The 20,812-nt window shown below is 40.4% G+C and overlaps 2 protein-coding genes across 3 annotated transcripts; one reads left to right on the forward strand and one right to left on the reverse strand.

Annotated features, from left to right (window-relative positions):
* Positions 1–4,752: 4,752 nt before the first annotated feature.
* LOC138958286 (histone H3.3A) lies at positions 4,753–13,058 on the forward strand. 2 transcript variants are annotated; one of them, XM_070329397.1, is made up of 3 exons: positions 4,753–4,874; positions 5,776–6,058; positions 12,217–13,058. In XM_070329397.1, exons 2-3 carry the CDS (start codon positions 5,777–5,779, stop codon positions 12,343–12,345), a joined length of 411 nt encoding a protein of 136 aa, XP_070185498.1. In that variant the 5' UTR covers positions 4,753–4,874; position 5,776; the 3' UTR covers positions 12,346–13,058. The 2 variants fall into 2 exon arrangements, with proteins under 2 accessions (XP_070185498.1, XP_070185499.1); XM_070329398.1 differs by lacking the exon at positions 4,753–4,874 and adding an exon at positions 5,442–5,559.
* A 2,780-nt stretch (positions 13,059–15,838) lies between these two features.
* Positions 15,839–19,939, reverse strand: LOC138958285 (uncharacterized). The gene is made up of 2 exons (XM_070329396.1): positions 19,569–19,939; positions 15,839–16,516 (listed from the first exon to the last, which is right to left on the reverse strand). Exons 1-2 carry the CDS (start codon positions 19,637–19,639, stop codon positions 16,105–16,107), a joined length of 483 nt encoding a protein of 160 aa, XP_070185497.1. The 5' UTR covers positions 19,640–19,939; the 3' UTR covers positions 15,839–16,104.
* Positions 19,940–20,812: the final 873 nt, after the last annotated feature.

The following is a 20,812-nucleotide window of genomic DNA, read 5'->3' on the forward strand; positions in this document are numbered from 1 at the left end:
TTTTTTTTTTTTCAAACTTTCAAAACTTCGAATTGTACTGATCTTGTCTTGATGAAAAAAGAATTCTTTTATGATTTTAGAATGTTTGTGTAACAAGCTGTCAATTTATTATTTAGGCTTTAAAAGTTAGGTCTTGCGCCAAAACGACGCACCACGGTCCGATTTTGTTATCAATCCGCAAAATTAATTAGTCTTTGAAAATTGCTCGCTCTTTACGTAGGGCACCTAGGATGTTCCCGTTCGGTGAGCGTTCAAATGGAAGGGTGTTTGTAGGCCTACTGTGTGTAGTAAAAGCCTGACAGTATCTGTGATGGTTTACGCATACTGTGTCTTTAAAGGCCGGTACTTCGAGGTTCGTCAGTTTGAATGTTTTGTTCTGCCTGAATTAAACGTTCCAAATTTAAATGTGTTGTTCTTTGATTAATAATAAGTGATGGCTAAACACGCACGTGCGCGCTCAAACGTCCACGCCCAGACATACACACGCACACACACACACTGACGCACACACGCACACGGCGCACACCGTACACGCACACACACACGCAAACACTAAAACACACACACACACACACACACACACACACACACACAACCACACACACACATGCACACACACACACACACACACAACCACACACCGGCACTGATACACTGACACACAACCACATATGACACACAACCACACATACACACACACAACCGCATACACACACGCACACGCACACACACAAACACACACACACACGCACAACCACACACACACACAACCACACACACACATACACACACACATACTGACCGGCGCACACACACACACACACACACACACACACATCATAGGCACACACATACACACACAACCACATACGTACAAACACACACACACACACACTGGCACACACACACACACACACACTCAAACGCGCGCACACACACACACACACACACTCACACACACTCACACACACACACACACACACATGTACACACACCGATTTTTATGAAATTTTACATGAGAGTTCCTGGGTATGATAATCCCCAAACATATTTTTCATTTTTTGGATAAATGTCTTTGATGACGTCATATCCGGCTTTTTGTAAAAGTTGAGGCGGCACTGTTACACCCTCATTTTTCAATCAAATTGATTGACATTTTTGTAAAGCAATATTCGACGAAGGCCGGACTTGAATATTAATTAATGACTTTGTTCTTCCAGTCCAGTTATCTTCTACCAAAGAAGCACTCTTATCATTACAAAAATATACACCCAAAATCTTCAACTTTTTCTTCCAAACAAAATTATAAAATGTTTCATCACAATGTTTCCTACTACCCAACCACATCGCCTCAGACTTTCTCTTATGTATCCTTAAGCCTGAAAAGCTAGAAAAGTCATTCATTATTTCAAGTGCATAATACATATCAATCTCATCCTTTACAAAAAGGGTGATATCGTCTGCATACAGAGCAATTTTAATAACGGTTGCAATATCAACATTATTCCATAACGAAATTCCTTTAATAAGGCGTCTGCACTGTCTTATTTTTGATGCCAACAATTCACTGGCCAGTACAAAGGCCAAACATGAAAACGGGCACCCTTGACGAATCCCGGCTTTCACATCAAAAAAATCAGACAACCATCCACAATACTGCACTGAGCTAACCGTGTCGTTCATTAACACAGTCACCCATTGAACAAATTCTGGCTCAAACCTATACACACCCCTATACCGGGGGTGTAATAAACTCTTTTGAAATACTATCGTACGCTTGAACACGGTCAATTGCGACCAACAGACCAGGTTGATTTAACTCGTGTGACTGTTCGATTACATCATCAATTAACCTTAATATTGTAGATAACCGACTTGATCTTTCTGAACAATATCACCAATAACGCTTCCTGACCTTTTTGCTAAACACTTGGCTATCAGTTTATAATCGCTGTTTGTAAGGGAGATGGGTCTCCAGTTCTTTAATTCATTTTTAGGTATTAGGGTAATGACAGCTTTGCGCTGCGTGGAAGACAATTTTCCATCGTCAAAACTTGCATTACAAAAGACGCAATTAACAATGTTCTGATGCGGGTCCAAAACACTTTCCATAATTCTACAGTAATACCATCAACCCCAGGCTGGGGCCGACCCAGATTTCATTTGTTTAAGTGCAGTGAGAGCTTCGTTTTCACTCAATTTCAGTTATTAACCCTTCACACTCATTTCTCTGAAATTCTGAAATCTGTAATGTTGTCACATCAGATAAAAACTTATCCACCTTCTCGTCCATGTTTTCAACGTTTAATATTAAGCGATTGATTTGTGCATGGGAGAAGCGAAATTTGAGCATTGTAGGGAAAATATGTATTGTGAAAACGTTTTTAATTTCACAATTTGTGTATATTATGCAAGCGTTTGTATTACCTGACTGTGTTTTGAATGAAGTCAATACCTTATTGTTTAGATTTTTGTGGCGAAAAAGAGATTGTAATCGGAAGGCCTTTGAAAAGGTGAAAAGAAGCGTTTTATGTTTTGAAATTAAAAAAGGTGGTTTAAAAATGATCGATATTAGGCAAATGCAAATTTCTTTTTTATTACAATGGGTTTCACAACTGACTACATCAAATGAAAATGATAATTGGAGTTTCACTCCAAAGATGATGTATTTGCGTTTTGGAAAGCATTTTGAATGTTTCTTATCGAATGTAAACAGTGCAAGATTTAAAGGGTTAGACCTCGTGAAATCACACTTTTGGAAAGCAGTATTAAAATATTGGCTGGATAATAACCACTACGATCGTGGGACAGTCGGGCCGACTTTATTATGGAATAATGCATGCATAACGTATAGTGGCAAAGTTTTTTTTTTTAAGTTGGATACAACGAGGTGTATTGGTATTAACTGACAGTTGTACGTTCGGGAGACATATTATCATGTCAAGATATATGTGATTTGATTGGATATTCGCCAAACCGAATTCTTGAATTTAATGTTGTAAAAGCTGCTGTGTCATTATTTATGAGGAAAAATGTTGTAAATATGACTGATGATGTTTGTATTACCTTACCACTGTTTAACGGCAAAAATGTGTTAAGTGCCAGAGAATATAGGAAAGAGATTATTAATATGAAAACAGATGTACCATGTTCCCGAGGATTTTGGAAGAGAAAGTTTAATGTAGAAATTGATGAACGATCTTGGATAGTTGCCTATCAGTCAACACAAGAGACTAGATTAAGAGTTTTACACTGGAAAATTATGCACAACATTTATCCGACCAACATTCTCCTGTGTAAAATGAAAGTAACGGAAACTAATAAATGTAATTACTGTTGTGATGTAACTGATTTCATTGAACACTTCTTTTTTGAATGCCCGGTTGTATACACATTCTGGAAGTTTATTGAAGAATTTATTTTTCGTACCTTAGAAATTAAGATTGTTTTGAAAGTTAGTGATGTTTTATTTGGTATGCATTTTGTAATGGTGAAAAAGGCAACTATGTATAAATTGAACCACACTATCTTAATCGGAAAGATGTTCGTTAGTATATATATAAAAAAACAAATTCGTTTTTACCGTTGGAAAGTATTTTAATAAGCAGTTACAGATAAGAAGCATTTTTGTGTGAGTGTTCGAAGAACAAAACGTTAACAAAAGTTAGCTTGTTGTACTCGATAAGTTGTATTTAATTCATTGTATGAGATAGTGTTAATTGTTGTTATTTATTTGAATAAAATTGTTAGAAAAAAAATAATTAATGACTTTGGTCATTAAAAATCTGAAAATTGTAAGAATTTTTTTTTTTTTAATAAAACGATCCAAATTTACGTTCATCTTATTCTACATCATTTCCTGATTCCAAAAACATATAAATATGTTATATTTGGATTAAAAACAAGCTCTAAAAATTAAAAATATAAAAATAATGATCAAAATTAATTTTCCGAAATCGATTTAAAAACAATTTCATCTTATTCCTTGTCGGTTCCTGATTCCAAAAACATATAGATATGATATGTTTGGATTAAAAACACGCTCAGAAAGTTAAAACGAAGAGAGGCACAGAAAAGCGGCGTGCTATGCAGCACAGCGAAACCACTACCGCGCTAAACAGGCTCGTCAGTTTCACTCCGTTTTACACAAGCGGCGGACTACGGTCATTGTGAAAAAATGCAGTGCGTTCAGTTTCATTCTTTGAGTTCCACAGCTTGACTAAATGTAGTAATTTCGCCTTACGCGACTTGTTTTAATCTCTTTACAAATGTTCAGGTTGTAGTTGTATCAAAAGATTTGGTTCGCAGCATACAAAAGTTACATTGAGAGTAGTCAGTTTCAAACTCGCTTGTTTCCATTGATCCCTTTATGCTAAGTCAGTCCACAGGCGGAAGCCGGGTATCGTCCAAGTCTTGTTTTAAACCTAGCAACAGTCGTGCATCATCATCATCAGTGTAAGGGACTCAGGCGCCATGCGCGTAAGCGGGCGATGTAACGCATTCGTACGAACACAATCTCACTAACATCGGACGCCTTCAAGAAATTGTTTTGTTGGTGTTATTTCTGTGTTCGTCCGTTTGCGGAAAACGAAAGTAGAAATATACCCTTGACGTGTCACTGACCAATGAACGCGCGGTGTTATTCACCAATGAAAGATTGCAAAATATGACCAATAAAATAGACCTTTACGCCAAATTTTGTCCAATGAAAAGGCTAACTTTTTATCCAATGAGTGAGCGTAGTTTTTATCCAATCGCTATCAAGTGTCTTTGTGACGTCATCCACGGAAATATTCATGACCACAGTGCGTTGCGAATTTTGCGGCAAATTGTGAACAGTGTGTTTCATATTGAGCGAACAGATCGACCGAAAAGTAAGTATTTCTCAGAACTGTATGTGCTACAAGTGCACAAATCATGTATATGAGGTAGCATATTTGAGGGAGGATAATTGTTACAGGTTATACATTCATCATTTATGCTTAGAATTGCAATTATGAAAGAGTGAGAAACTGTGCCAGTTTGTGGCCGCCATTTTCTGGTGGCGTCGACGGAGAATCCCCATTCGTAAGTGATATGTTTAAATTCGGTTTTTGGCACGAATCGGAGGTAAAGTTGGGCAGTAAACGATAGTCGCGTGTTGGAATGAGGTTTTAAAGTGAACTAAATGAGTGATACTTCAAGCTGGTTTCATTTAAACACCCTATGTCCGCTTTGTTTTGGTACATGCTGTGTTCCAAAAATAGATTGTTCTGAGCAGTTTGGGCATGTGCCCGCGACGTCATCAGTGCAAATGCGACTCCTTGTTTACCTCAGACGATGTTTAAATTGTAAAGTTTCTTGACCTTTGATTGCATCACTTGTGTGAAATTTCGTAGTCGTACTAAATTTCGTAATGTGGCTTAAGCTGGAACAGGTAAGGACGTGTCCCTGAGCTTTGGTTCTCAGACCTGTTTACCCATACTATTTTGGAGTAATTTATTACTATTTTTTAGGATTTTGGGGGGAAAATACTCCATTTGAATTCAGACTACGATTTTCAAATGTGCTTCAACAAAGGTTTGTGTTACTAATGTTGTTGCTTGTAACCACTGGCCGGGTTACTATTTTGGTCATCAGATTACTATTTTTTTACTTGACCATTACTCTTGTCAAGTTTTGGGGGTAAACGGGTCTGGGTTCTACTTGAGATGGTATAACTATAACTTAAAAGTAATTGTTTGTTTTTTAGTGATAAATAACCGGTCTTGTGCTAATTTTTGATTTCTTTTCCAGAATGGCCCGTACCAAGCAGACAGCCCGTAAGTCTACTGGAGGTAAAGCTCCTCGTAAGCAGCTGGCCACCAAGGCTGCACGTAAGAGTGCTCCCTCAACTGGAGGTGTGAAGAAGCCCCACAGATACAGGCCTGGTACTGTGGCTCTTCGTGAGATCAGAAGGTACCAGAAATCCACAGAACTGCTGATCCGCAAGCTGCCTTTCCAGCGTCTTGTTCGTGAAATTGCTCAGGACTTCAAGACAGACCTGCGATTCCAGAGTGCTGCCATTGGTGCACTTCAGGTGTGTATGCTTGGAAAATTGTGCTAGAGTGATAGCAAGTGGACCTAGGTGATCATCAGGGGTGTATATTCTTGCACGAAATAGCATTAAGTCATAGAATGCTGATGAGCACATGCATTTTAGAGACTGCTACGCAAGAACACCATTTGATACGCTAAACATTCTGAGTAAATTCTAAATAGACTCGCGAGAGCTGCGAACACGCAAGATCATAGTTCCGGCATGGGAATTGTCTGCCGATTTTTTTTTTAATTTTTTTTGTTCCGCCGAAAATGCAAAAGTGTCCGCCGAAAAAATAAAGGGGGGAGGCACACAAAAAAAGCACCGGTTGCTTTGGCCTTTGCGCAAAAGCCCGCGAAAATTTTCCGTACTTTGTCCACGCACTGCTACCGCCCGCCTCAGTTATTTAACTTTTATGTTTGAAAGTAAACCAGATTGCACAGATTCCTGTTTGTCTCAACAGATCAATTTTTTTTACAAATTTAAACCGTATAATGCATGTATATATTTTTTTTCTTCAAAGAAGCAAAAATAGGTACATTTTTGTACTAAAAACTCTGATTCTAAAAACAGAATTTGATGGCAAACTTGGAGCTGATGACACCAGATTGCACCATCTGGGTTCTTTGGAGAGAAAAAATTTCCGGGGGGGGGGGTGCCCCCGGACCCCCCTAGTAAGGCTAGGCGCTTCGCGCCGTCGACTTGACGCTTCGCGTCTTCAGTTAGGCCACAAAAAAAAATGGGTGTGGTTACGGTAACATAGCCAAAATAAATAGGGTAGGTAGGTAGGCAATCACTTTTTTTTTTTTAACTTTTTTTTCTAATGTGTACAAATTAAACCTACTTGACAGGGAAATAAGTGTGCGACACGGGCGCTTTCGCTTTCATTGCTTTTTTTGCACTCGGTTTTTTTTTTTTTTTTTTTTTTTTTTTTTTGACAAATGTAATAAAAAGTTATAGGATCGGCCCCTAAAAATAGGGTAGCTCGGGTTACCGTAACCACACATATTTTTGACTCACATGCGAAGCAAAAGTGAGTCTATGTACTCACCCGAGTCGTCCGTCCGTCCGGACATCCGTCCGTCCGGAAAACTTTAACGTTGGATATTTCTTGGACACTATTCAGTCTATCAGTACCAAATTTGGCAAGATGGTGTATGATGACAAGGCCCCAAAAAACATACATAGCATCTTGACCTTGCTTCAAGGTCAAGGTCGCAGGGGCCATAAATGTTGCCTAAAAAACAGCTATTTTTCACATTTTTCCCATTTTCTCTGAAGTTTTTGAGATTCAATACCTCACCTATACATGATATATAGGGCAAAGTAAGCCCCATCTTTTGATACCAGTTTGGTTTACCTTGCGTCAAGGTCACAGGAGCTCTTCAAAGTTGGATTGTATACATATTTTGAAGTGACCTTGACCCTGAACTATGGAAGATAACTGTTTCAAACTTAAAAATTATGTGGGGCACATGTTATGCTTTCATCATGAGGCACATTTGGTCACATATGATCAAGGTCAAGGTCACTTTGACCCTTATGAAATGTGACCAAAATAAGGTAGTGAACCACTAAAAGTGACCATATCTCATGGTAGAAAGAGCCAATAAGCACCATTGTACTTCCTATGTCTTGAATTAACAGCTTTGTGTTGCATGACCTTGGATGACCTTGACCTTGGGTCAAGGTCACATGTATTTTGGTAGGAAAAATGTGTAAAGCATGTGAGTCGTATGGGCTTTGCCCTTCTTGTTTACGTTTTTCAATTCCCATGCCTGATAGTTCTCGCGACTTTCAAAGCATGTCGAAGCAAGATCTTCTCAAATACCAGAAAGGTCTATTGTTCACTTCTGGCTGTGCAAGTTTTGTGGTTTTTGCCTAGGGCAGACCTGGGAACCCATAACATTTCGGCATATTTGGTACTAATGATTGTCTAGAATACGGTCAGTGGGGGGGGGGGGGGGGGGGGGGGGGGATGACGAGAGAAAAAGCGTATCCCAATGCCGATCCAGTACAGCAGTCCCTGCAATGTACGGCCCCCGGCGTGAGCGGACACCTGACATGTACGGACACATTTGCTCGGTACGGAGTGTTTTCCTTCTATATTTCCCCCCCTTAAACGGACACCTGCAAAACGTGGACACGGACACTCATTTTCGGTCCCAACAGCAGGTCATACCTCCAATGTACGGACAGACCATCGTCACATTTTCACCACAACAAAATCGATAACAGAGCAGTCCGGCTCTTGGTGCAAAGATCACAGCCGCAATGGCGTGACGACAGTCACTGGTAACTTGAGTGCACCTGTACCCATCAGGAGGGGGGGGGGGGGGGGGGGGGTAGTTTTGGTCAGGAGTGGAGTACATGCGAAGATGCCAACATGAAACTGCACTGTGCTCTTTATTCTTGTCTGTTGGACGTAAACAACAGAAACCACAGTCGATGAAGGTCCTGAGCGAAAGAGAGTGAAACACCGGCCACAGTTCTCAGCATCGTGTGTCTGTGTGTAACCTCTTTCATTGACAAGATACTCAGTCTTGTTTCCCCTCAGCCTTGACCAGTGAGTCGGTTGCCTAATCTGTGAACCCTTCAGTTGTCTTGCTGTGTCAAAAGTTACGACACAGTCAACTGGTTTTGCTCTGAGTGAACAGTTGGAGCTGACCTCTCTGGCCACAGCCCAACAGTACATGGCTGGAGGGAGTGAGAGAGAGAGGGAGGCGGGGGGGGGGGGGGTGGAGGGGTAGCTGGCTAAACTCTGTGGGGTGTCCGGTGTCACTGCATGTCAGCAGGAAGAGCATTGGAGAGAAATAGAGAGGTGTACTCTTCCACACAATTTCCAAGCATCAGTTGTCACGGCTTGGGGTAGGCATTAGTGAGGGAGAGTGGGAGCTGTGTTATGTACAGTGTATTTCCGACTGAAGAGTGAAAAGTCACTGCCATGCCACATGATCGGCATCCAGTCAATAAAGCCAGACAAGATGAAAATAAATTACATGATTATGACATGCAGCTCTATCTGCTGCTATTTATTCAAACTGGGTTTCAAACTTATTCTTGCAAAGCATCTGCACACGCTCCTCTGTGCTGCGTTTGTGTGGCTGCTTTCGTATGTCAGTGCATGGTGAGTGTGTTCACTGCCTTGAGGATTTATTTTGTCTCTTCTTTTCAACACTTTTCATACAAATCATTTTTACAGAACGTTTAAAGAAGTATTAGGAGTTTATTGTTTAGTAGCCACAAGAAGTGATTAGCATAGACTCAATCCTGTTGTTTGTGTGTCTGTGTGAGTGTATGGGGGAGGGGGTGGTGTGGTCACCCCTCCCGTGACCGGACACCTGCAATGTATGGACAGTTTTGCTATGGCCCAAGGGTGTCCGTTCATGAGAGGGACTGCTGTATTTTGACAAATGATTACGGTTTTTGTCAGTAAACATTTGAATAAGCATTTGATTTTTATGTATTGGTAACAGACCTGGGAACCCATACGATTTCGCGGTATTTTGTACGCATGATTGTCGAGAATACGCTCAGTACGGTCAGTGGGAAAAAAATACGACGAGAAAATTTCCTAGACTACTTTTCTTCACAAGCCCATCCTCAAGCCGATCCAGTATTTTGCCACATGATTTCGTCACTATATTAGCCGCTGTCGAAAAAAATATAATCGGATCGTGTCAATCAATCAAAACAACCAGGCAAACGAAAGTACGGTATTTGGCGAAATCGGCTCCAAGAATAAACAAGTGAAACAAAGAAGAAAAGTGAAAAAGTTTGAAGAAAAATACCACACACACACACAATTTGTAACCAACAGTCAACACACACATGTAGTCCCGCCCGGAAAAAGCTTTTTTGGGATGATTTACGACTGTAGCACACATTTCGAGCAGACGAAAACACAACATGGCGGCTCTTGCTCCTCCAACTATCGCGAGACACAAAAAAACGAAATCTCGCTCACGCGAGATCCTGATACATCCTGTGTTTCTCTGTACGCTTGTCACGACGACTTGTTGACAAACGAAGATTCGCGAATGAAAGAGAAAAGCGCCGAGTCTTGAATAGAGAGCTAATAAAGTACCGGTAATTGCTAATCGGGCGAAATGAAAATCCGCGGCGACTTCAATTAGGTGAATGCTATTCAAGTTTAGGTAATGTTTTAGCCGCATCTTTTTATAAGCCGCAATGCGATTTTTTGAGTCACTTGAGAAAAAGTGACTCTATGTCAATCGGTCAGTGTTAGTCTGTCCGGCCGGCCTTTTGGACTTTTCTCGGAAACTATCAAAGCGATCGGGCTCATATTTTGTTTAGTCGTGACCTCCAATGACCTCTACACTTTAACGATGGTTTCGTTGACCTTTGACCTTTTTCAAGGTCACAGGTCAGCGTCAAAGGAAAAATTAGACATTTTATATCTTTGACAAAGTTCATCGGATGTGATTGAAACTTTGTAGGATTATTCTTTACATCAAAGTCATTTACATCAAAGTATTTACATCTGTAGCCTTTTACGAACGTTATCAGAAAAACAAGGGAGATAACTAGCCTTTTCTGTTCGGAAACACACAACTTAACGTTGGGCTTTTCTCGGAAACTATAAAAGTGACCGGGCTCAAATTTTATGTGAACGTGACTCATTGTGTTGTGAATAGCAATTTCTTCCTGTCCATCTGATGCCTCATATAATATTCAGAACTGCGAAAGTGACTCGATCGAGCGTTTGCTCTTCTTGTTTTTTAAAGTTGCGGCTTGAAGTCCGTCAAATACGTTACAGTTTTTGAGTCACTTGAGAAAAAGTGACTCTATGTAATCGGTCAGTGTTAGTCTGTCCGGCCGGCCGTCCGTAGACACCACCTTAACGTTGGACTTTTCTCGGAAACTATCAAAGCGATCGGGCTCATATTTTGTTTAGTCGTGACCTCCAATGACCTCTACACTTTAACGATGGTTTCATTGACCTTTGACCTTTTTCAAGGTCACAGGTCAGCGTCAAAGGAAAAATTAGACATTTTATATCTTTGACAAAGTTCATCGGATGTGATTGAAACTTTGTAGGATTATTCTTTACATCAAAGTATTTACATCTGTAGCCTTTTACGAACGTTATCAGAAAAACAAGGGAGATAACTAGCCTTTTCTGTTCGGCAACACACAACTTAACGTTGGGCTTTTCTCGGAAACTATAAAAGTGACCGGGCTCAAATTTTATGTGAACGTGACTCCCAGTGACCTCTACACTTTGACGTCTGCTTTGGTGACCTTTGACCTTTTTCAAGGTCACAGGTATGTCTTGAAGGAAAAAAATTGAAATATCATATCTCTGAAACTATTCATCGGATTTGATTCAAACTTTATAGGATTATTCTTTACATCAAATTATTTACATCTGTATTGTGTTGTGAATAGCAATTTCTTCCTGTCCATCTGATGCCTCATATAATATTCAGAACTGCGAAAGTGACTCGATCGAGCGTTTGCTCTTCTTGTTAGTAAAAATTGAACAAAGCATTTGTTTTAAATGTATAGGTAAACTTAATTAACGGTGTGACGGACGCGCATGAAGCATGTTTTAATCATGGATGTGCAAACGCTGTGTGGAGTACGCTCATTTTTTTGAAAATACACCAAGTTTGTTTGAGAATACTCAAAGTGCAAAACAGGGGTTCCCAGGTCTAGGCTATTTATAGGATAAACTCATTTGACGTGGGTGCCTGGTGGGAACAACTTTCCTTGTACAGCAGGATGGAGTTTTGATCAATTTTAATTTGTGGTATGGAATCGCACTGCGCCCTTTGACGGGACTTGTGATGGGACATTTTCAGATTTAATGCGCCAATGGCGCAGGGCGCACTAGTAAATGAAACCCTGCTTATGAGTAACTATGGATTGGAAGTTGGTACTGGGTATCTTGATTATTGACTTATTGTGAATGGAACCTAACATCTTCAGGGTTCACACAAGACTTTTAGTTTTATGGTTAATAGTATCATTTGGTGTTCTTTGTGCCCAGGATGCTTCTTGAGAACATTAAATAGCTGGTGATTTTTTGGGATGTTTTTTTCTTTCTTTATCTTTCGGTTGTTTTTTCTTTCAATGGTTACTTTGGTTCTTATTGCTGTTTCACTCATCCTTTCTTTGTTCTTATGTTGCAGGAGGCCAGCGAAGCTTACCTGGTGGGTCTCTTTGAGGACACCAACCTGTGCGCCATCCACGCCAAGCGTGTCACCATCATGCCCAAGGATATCCAGCTGGCCCGCCGTATCCGTGGAGAGCGTGCATAGTGTGCCGCATGTCATCTCACCGTGCATAGTATGATAGTGTCATCTCACCTCACTCGGCTCAGCGTCATATCACCAAGAGTGCGCCTTCTTTCCATCCAACAACTCATAATATCGGGCATACACAAAGAGAGTGTTCAGGCCTGGCCGCTGTGGACCTACTGGACGTGTCTCATACCTGTTGCTGTAGACTGAGACTCTTAGTACACACATTTTTATGATTTTTACGTTTTATGTGGACATCTCTTTCTGTGTCTGTGAATTCATTGTCATTCGGGGAGTGGGGGGAGGGTGATTTGGTTTAAGGTACAGAAAGCCAGGCTGTCATTAGTGTGTAACCATATACGCAACCTGCTGACAACTGAATGATCATCAACTTTCATTTTCTAACTTCGAGGATGTTGCCGTTCTGGCCAAATTTGTTTTCATAACTGACTCATTGACAGAAAAGGCTCAGTGGGAAGGAGATCCATTTTACTGTTTGCCGGTGCAGAGGCTGGTCAAATTCTGGTTTGGTTTCTGTGCATGATCAAGGTTTGAGTTTTGCTAGCACATCTTTTATCAGGGAGTGGTCACATCCATACCTACAGGCAGCAGCAAATCGAGTAACAAAAGGGAAGAAATTCGACAATTTTGTTTGCGATATATATTTGCTAGGTTTGTAATCTTTTGTCTTTGATGTTTAATGGGATAAAAGAATAAAATTGGCAAAATTACTCGCGTTTGTTTGCCTTCCTGTTAGCGTGCAAGTGGAATCCCATATTGTTGTGTGTGCGATTGGCTTGTCCTTTTATGCAACTGTTGGTGATTATAAATGAGTGATGGTAGTTATATTTTTTGTAAATGCTTCTTGTGGTGGTTAGGCCCAAAAAAATATATATGTCTGTTTACGGTAACCCGACCGACCCTAGTTTTTAGGCCCGACCCAAATCTTTTTTGGGATCGTCTGGAAAAAAACGCATCCAAAATAGAGCTGTTTGCGCTCAAACAGCAGACGACAGAAGGGAGGTAAGCTCAAAGTACTGTTAGGAGTAAAGGGTTGTCACTCGTGTTACTTCCTTTCAAAATGGATGCACGCAGTGGTGTTCGCCACCCGCAAACTGTAAAGCTTGATAAATGTCATAAAAAGGATGGGGTGAAAATTATCGGTACCTATCCAGCGAGTTTTAGTATCATTAACGTTTTTCAACAGGCAAAAACAGGGATTGATGAGAAGAAATGAACTGTGAAACATAGAGAGGGGAGGAAAAAAAAAAGAAAGCCGACCTACCAACCCTATTTTTTCACCCTATGTTACCGTAAACGGACCTTTTTTTTGGGGGGGGCCTTATGAAATCAGCTCCGTTCTACTGTGCCTTCATGGATGATCCAGTGAGCTCGTTGCTAATCAAATCTCGTATCTGGTCAGGCTTTCGTATTCCTTCACTTGAACCCACGCCACAAATTATTAACCTGGATGCTTTCTGGCAAAGTGGATTTGTTTGATATTGTTCTTGAGAGCCTGAAGTAGCAATCTGCAGAATTGATCAATAAACAAAAATTCCAGCTCAGCACATGTTCATTTTTGGTGTGTCCAAGTGATGGTCTGGTATTCTATGTAAAAAAAAATATTCCAGATCCTAATCATATTCGGAGACAAATTGTTTACATAAAAAGGATTAAGGACCATGCCTAACTTTCTGTGCTTCCTGGGTTGTGGGCAACCCAGAGCCTCACTAAAGTGTCTATCTCTAAAAGTAAAACTATTGGAGTTTTGGATTGAGACTTCATGTAATCCTCAAACACCATAGAACCTTCCTATCGACCAATTTTTGAAGGATTATCCAGACATGGGAACCCATACGATTTTGTACGCATGATCATCTAGAAAACTATCAGTACGGTCGGTGGAATAAAATACGACAAGAAAAATTCATAAACTTTTCTTCACAAGGCATCCGGAAGCTGATCCAGTATTTTGACACATGATTACAGTAAGCATTGAAAGAAGTATTTGTTTTAAACGTGTTGGTAAACTTAATTAACAGTGCGACGGACGCGTGTGAAACATGGTTGAATCATGGATGTTCAAATGATGTGTAGAGTACGCTCATTTTTCAAAGAAAATACGCCCAGTTTGCATGAGTACTCAAGTGCAAAAGCAGTTCCCAGGTCTGATTATCTTTGTGAACAAATAACAAGTCGCGTAAGGCGAAATTACTACATTTAGTCAAGCTGTGGAACTCACAGAATGAAAATGAACGCACTGCAATTTTTCAGCAAGACCGTAGCATCGTCAGTCCACCGGCAAAGGCAGTGAAATTGACAAGAAGAGCGGGGTAGTAGTTGCACTGAGAAGGATAGCACGCTTTTCTGTACCTCTCTTCGTTTTAACTTTCTGTTTTTAATCCAAACATATCATATCTATATGTTTTTGGAATCGGGAACCGACAAGGAATAAGATGAGTGTTTTTGGATTGATTTCGAAAATTTAATTTTGATCATAATTTTTATATTTTTAATTTTCAGAGCTTGTTTTTAATCCAAATATAACATATTTATTATATGTTTTTGGAATCAGGAAATGAGAAGAATAAGATGTGGATCAATTTATAAATTTTTTTTTTTTTTTTACAATTTTCAGATTTTTAATGACCAAAGTCATTAATTAATTTTTGAGCCACCAAGCTGAAATGCAATACATGTACCGAAGTCCGTCCTACGTCGAAGATTGCTTGGCCAAAATTTCAATCAATTTGATTGAAAAATGAGGGTGTGACAGTGCCGCCTCAACTTTTACAAAAAGTCGGATATGACATCATCAAAGACATTTATCGAAAAAAAATCCGGGGATATCATTCCCAGGAACTCTCATGTAAAATGTCATAAAGATCGGTCCAGTAGTTTAGTCTGAATCGCTCTACACACACACGCACACACACCATGACCCTCGATTTTAAAACATTTAGTCAAAACTTAACTAAATGTAAAAAATGACGTCAATTGAACTACACAACCCGGATGTTGTGGGTTATGGATGACCCACATGGAATTAAAGAAGGCATTTAATGGTGTTTATTCCTATTCGGATGGCATGGGTAAAGAGGCGGTAAAGAGTTTATCCCTATTCGGATGGGGTGGGTCGTGTACGACCCATACCTTTTACGTTGAGTCCTTTAGAAAGTATGGGTCGTACACGACCCACATCATCCAGACTGTGTAGTCCAAAGCGTAATCTGGTGATGGTTAAAGTAGAATGGAGAAAAGTACCTCCATCTCCTCCACATTGGCATGGACGGTGGCTGCAAAAGGGTGACCTCAATTTTGATAAAAACTATTGAGCATGGTCAAATTCACAGGGAATACATGAAGTTGAAAAAGAGAAAACATGGGTACACACATACGATATGCATATTTCTCAACGCAGTCAGTCTCCATAACTATACAGGGCAGCCTCACACTCGCAGAATGTATTCTTGAAAAAACATGACACATAAACAAAACGGCAAGCAAACAATGCGGTTGATGTACAACAACTTTATTACAGGGAGATCATAACAAAAGTCATCCTTTACATCTTGGTTCATCTTATCAATAACACCACTAAAACAATATTTTTCCAGATTAACCCTGCCCCATGAATGAATTACTAAGGTCACACACATGATTTACTTATTCATCCAAATGAGTTTGCTCTTGGGATTTCTTCTTCTGAGCTCTTTTTCATGATTAACCCTGCCCCATGAATGAATTGCTACGGTCACACATACACACATGATTTACTTATCCATCTAAATGCGTTTGCTCTTTCTTCTGAGCTTGCTTTTCTGCCTGAATCTCTGCTAGTCGTTCTTGAAGTTCACGTGTATCTTTTCCCTGGCGGCGAAAGTAGTCTAAAGCCAATTTGACCTGGTGCTCCTCAAGTTGAGGCACTCTCTCAAAGAGAGAGTAGTTCAGTTCAACGTCCAGGTCATTCTCTTCACGCAGAACGAGAAAGTAGATCAGGAAAGCTCCTAAGCTGATGCTGATACTGATGGTTTGGTACCAGGGTGCAGTTCGAACTGGAATGACAACAGAGTTTGTCATGCTCCAGGATGCAGCTTTGCTGTTGGAGAAAGGGATGGGTCCACTGCCGGTCTTCTGATTCTCCTTGGCGCAGCGCAGACATGCCACAGCAAACTGTCGCAATGCCGTCCTGCAACAAACATTTTCCAGGATAAGACGTTCGGGTAAAACAATCATTGCATGTAGTGCAAAGATAGTTAAGAATAGAAAACAGTTGACATCCCCATTTTAATTTATTTTAATTACAGTGGAACCCTTGTAAGACCTCCAAAAATCTGAGAAAATCTGGTCTGAAAAGGGGGAAGTCTAAAATGGGGGTAAATTCACAGAGGTTATCAACAGAAAACAGGGTCTTACAAGGGAGGGGGTCTGAAAATGGGTGTTCTACTGAATCCAAATAAATTTGTAATGACAAAGAATGATCTTCAGCAGGAGTAGTAAGGTCCTGAGTTTTCTTCAGTGATGCAAACTCTTAAAGGCATATGTACGCGCTCCCGTGTTTACAAAGTGTAGTTTGCCCATAATCGATGTCAAACGCACCATAAGACCATGTAATGACGATATGTCGCCATGCGCGGACCATATACATGCATTACAGCTTGTTTTAGAGTCTCAAAAACTTTGGATGTAAACAAAGACGCGGAGTTATTTCCCTTGCGTCAACGCTACCTCTGTTGGCAAATCTATAAATAGGACGATCCAGATCAAAATGAAAATTAACATATCTCAACATTGAAGGGGTCCTAGACCACAATATTTTGCAGGGAACTTAATTTAGCATGTCTCCAGCTGTTGGTAAAGCAATTAGCGTGTATAGTCATCGAGTACATATGGCTTTAAGTGATTAGCTGGTTGGCTCACGTAAGTGTAGCCTATGCGATCCTAACTCTCTCTGTCTGTGCGTGCGTGCGTGCGTGCGTCTGTGCGTGTGTATGTCTGTGGTAGAAACTCTAACATTTGAAGACGTCACATTACATTGACGTCACATTATGACGTAAGAGGGTTAGACGTCACGCGAAGGAAGTACTGAAAGTCTCGGTCATTATTATTTTGAGCGCGCCGAGACTAGTTGGCAGTCGTGTCCTTGTAAGTAGGCTACATGCAGACAGACAGATCTAGATCTAGTGTCTCGCTTTCGTGCACAGTTTCACCTATGCTCTTTCTGTGTGTGTGTGTGTGTGTGTGTGTGTGTGTGTGTGTGTGTGTGTGTGTGTGTGTCACAGTGTGTGTGTGTGTCACAGTGTGTGTGTGTGTGTGTGTGTGACGGAGTGATTGAGTTTGTGTTACTGTTTGTCGATTTCTTACGTGAGCCTTGATGGCTTCGCCTCTTGTTTATTTATTTTTTTATTTTTTATATGTTGCTATCCTGAAGGTGATGGTGAAATCATTGTACATTTTGAGAGGACCATGTTCATTGTTGCAAAAAAGGGGGTAAGATTGAGCTTATCGGTACATGTATCAATGTATTGAAGTGTATTACTGCATTGATTAAAGCCATATGTACTCGATGACTATACACGCTAATTGCTTTACCAACAGCTGGAGACATGCTAAATTAAGTTCCCTGCAAAATATTGTGGTCTAGGACCCCTTCAATGTTGAGATATGTTAATTTTCATTTTGATCTGGATCGTCCTATTTATAGATTTGGCAACACATGTAACGTTGATGCAAGGGAGCTAACACCGCGGCTTTGTTGACATCCTCACTTTTTCAGAGGCTAGAACAAGCTGTAATGCATGTATTATGGTCCGCGCATGGTGACATATCGTCATTATATGGTCTTATGGTGCGTTTGACATCGATTATGGGCAAACTACACTTTGTAAACACGGGAGCGCGTACATATGCCTTTAACCAAACTGAACTCCTTCTACCAATTAAGAGACGTTTTCTTGAAATAAGTTGCATCGATTTAAAGTAAGACAACAGAAGTAAAAATAGGTTTATGTCAGTGGTATTCCCAGCCTTTGGTTTAATTCTTGATCTGACATGCTGGTCTGGCCCGTCGATGGTCCGATATGACATGTTCTCAGTCTGAGATCAACACTGTAATGTTATATTTGATACCAAGTAAAAATTCCTAGATTCAGTTACACTCGGAAGAACAGAGGCATGATCCAAGAATCACAGTTCACACACATGTACATTCAGTAAACAACTGACAGCCTAATATTTCTTCATTAACAAACCATCTAGCAAATCCCCGTAGATACCTTAGTTTGGTCGGTTGGAAATGTGGTACAGTGGAGTAACGACTCCTCCTAAAAACGGCCCCCTCCGTTTGCCAACCGATTTTCTTGGCACGGATGCCTTTTACACTGTAACTAAGGCAACGCCCTCCTTTTTCAAACGACAGACCTACCAACAAAGGGTCAATAACGACTTTGATCTTTTTACCAGTGAGTATCAAAGTTCGTCCAGCACATGATGCACGCGTCCCTCATTAGAGGCGCAGACCAACATGAGAAGGTGTGGCAGTCAGAAGTAAGTAGTGCGTGAAAATCTACTGGCCTGCCGCTGTCCCCAATTGAAGGACCTCAGATCCCTTTGAGTAGGATGTTGGGAGGGAAAAAGGGGGTGGTAGTTTGATCAACAACTTGTTTGTGTATACATGCATTCTGTGCTCACCAATTGAATGAATGAATTATCCTGAAGAAACATTTAAAACACTTCTTTTGATTTGAGTTTGTGAGGTGTTATCTGTCAAAGCGCTCGTCATAGTTCGACTTAATTTTAAATCGTTGAGAGGTGGTGTAAATATGACAACTCCAACAAAATAACAGGAACTTTTGAAGCTAGAAGATAGAGTAAGTCATGGAGAGATCGTATTCGCAAAAAGTCTGGGAGTGGGAAAACCCACATTCAATCAATAATCAAAGAACAGGAGTCTATTTGCAACAGGTGGGAAGGCGGAGAAAGCTGTGACAGAAAACATCAACAACAAAAGTAACCTAGCTCATCTGTGATGAAACTCTCCCCTCAGATTCCCAACAAAGACCCCTCCTTATTACGACCGATTTTTCTGGACATTTTCAAGGTCGTCATTGAGAAGTTTTACTGAATTTCTAAAACATCAAAACTTAACTTTTAGCAAGGAAGAAACAAATTTTATTGATCCCCACTTTCTCCCTGGAGGCAGAACTAAACTCATGTGTTCACCTTTCTGATGCACAGCTTACCTTTGCTTGGACGTAACCGACAGAAACTGTAGCCCACTGCGAGCAAAGAAGGAGCTTCTTCCAGTCAACATCTTTACAGAAAATTAGTCTCTTTTACGGGAGTGCTTCTGCGCTTTTTTTCTGTATGTTAGTGCAGCTGAAATGTTGCGCACATGAAGGTCAATCCCAGTGACAGCTAGTGTAAGTGTTGCATAAACACACACGAGTTGTCAAGATGAACACATCGTTAAGCCTCCTGCGCTGCTTTCTATAACAAGAGTCACGAAGTATTTTATGTTCTCGCTGTCTGCTCCTTCTGTCCTGAATTCAATTGTCTCAAATTCAACGCGAAAATGCCAGAAAGAGAAATCAGTTTATTTCGCTTATGACACAACAGGAACAGCAACTCCAGTTACACATGCAGACCGGAAGTTTTCAAGTGACCTTGACTTTCTAAGATGGCGGCAAAGTGAAAACAAGACAACTTTGTGACCATGATTTATGATTTAGCACTCCGTTTACGTATTTTGATTTGATTGAGAAATCGTCCAACTTGTTCTTTGACTACGTTGAAGCGTGGCTGCTCTTTTCAATGAGATTCTGTCTTGCACACTGGCGCTTCATTGCTGTTCGATTTGTGTCAACCAAAAGTAAAACTACTGAAAGAATGGTGCGTGTTCTCAACGTAGCCGAGAAAAATGATGCTGCAAAATCCATCTCAGACGTCATGTCAAATGGTCGCTACAGAAAGGTAAAAATAAGCTGCATGTACAAAGATCTCAGTTCGTCGAAGTCTAGTCTAAAACAGAAAGAATATCAAGGTGACTAAGAAAACTGCACCATTTTATTTTTATAACCCAAATAACTCTTGGGAGATTGTTATGGGCAGTGAAAGAGTTGTGCCAATTAAAGAAATGGGGCAAACGATTCGACCAAGTCAGTTGAGCTGTTTGATATCATTGCTAAATGAGCTCTGATGTGGCGTTTTTGCAGTATGATCCTGAAAGTCAAATTACGCCCTTTTCTTTCACATATATATGTATGTATGCACATTCAGATCACACTATTCACTGCTGCAGTGATCACTGGACCGCAGGAATGGCTAAAACATGTGTTAGGCCTGTGATTGGATCTCACTTTGCACTGTGGTCGCAGTGCCAGCACACTTCAGTTCAATGACTTCATTGTATTTGTACCATTCGTCCCATTGTATTTGTACCATTCGTCCCATTGTCTAACTTATAAGGGGTATAACTCTTCCACAA

This window comes from Littorina saxatilis, linkage group LG2 (genome assembly GCF_037325665.1).
Source record: "Littorina saxatilis isolate snail1 linkage group LG2, US_GU_Lsax_2.0, whole genome shotgun sequence".
In the NCBI taxonomy this organism is placed as follows: domain Eukaryota; kingdom Metazoa; phylum Mollusca; class Gastropoda; order Littorinimorpha; family Littorinidae; genus Littorina; species Littorina saxatilis.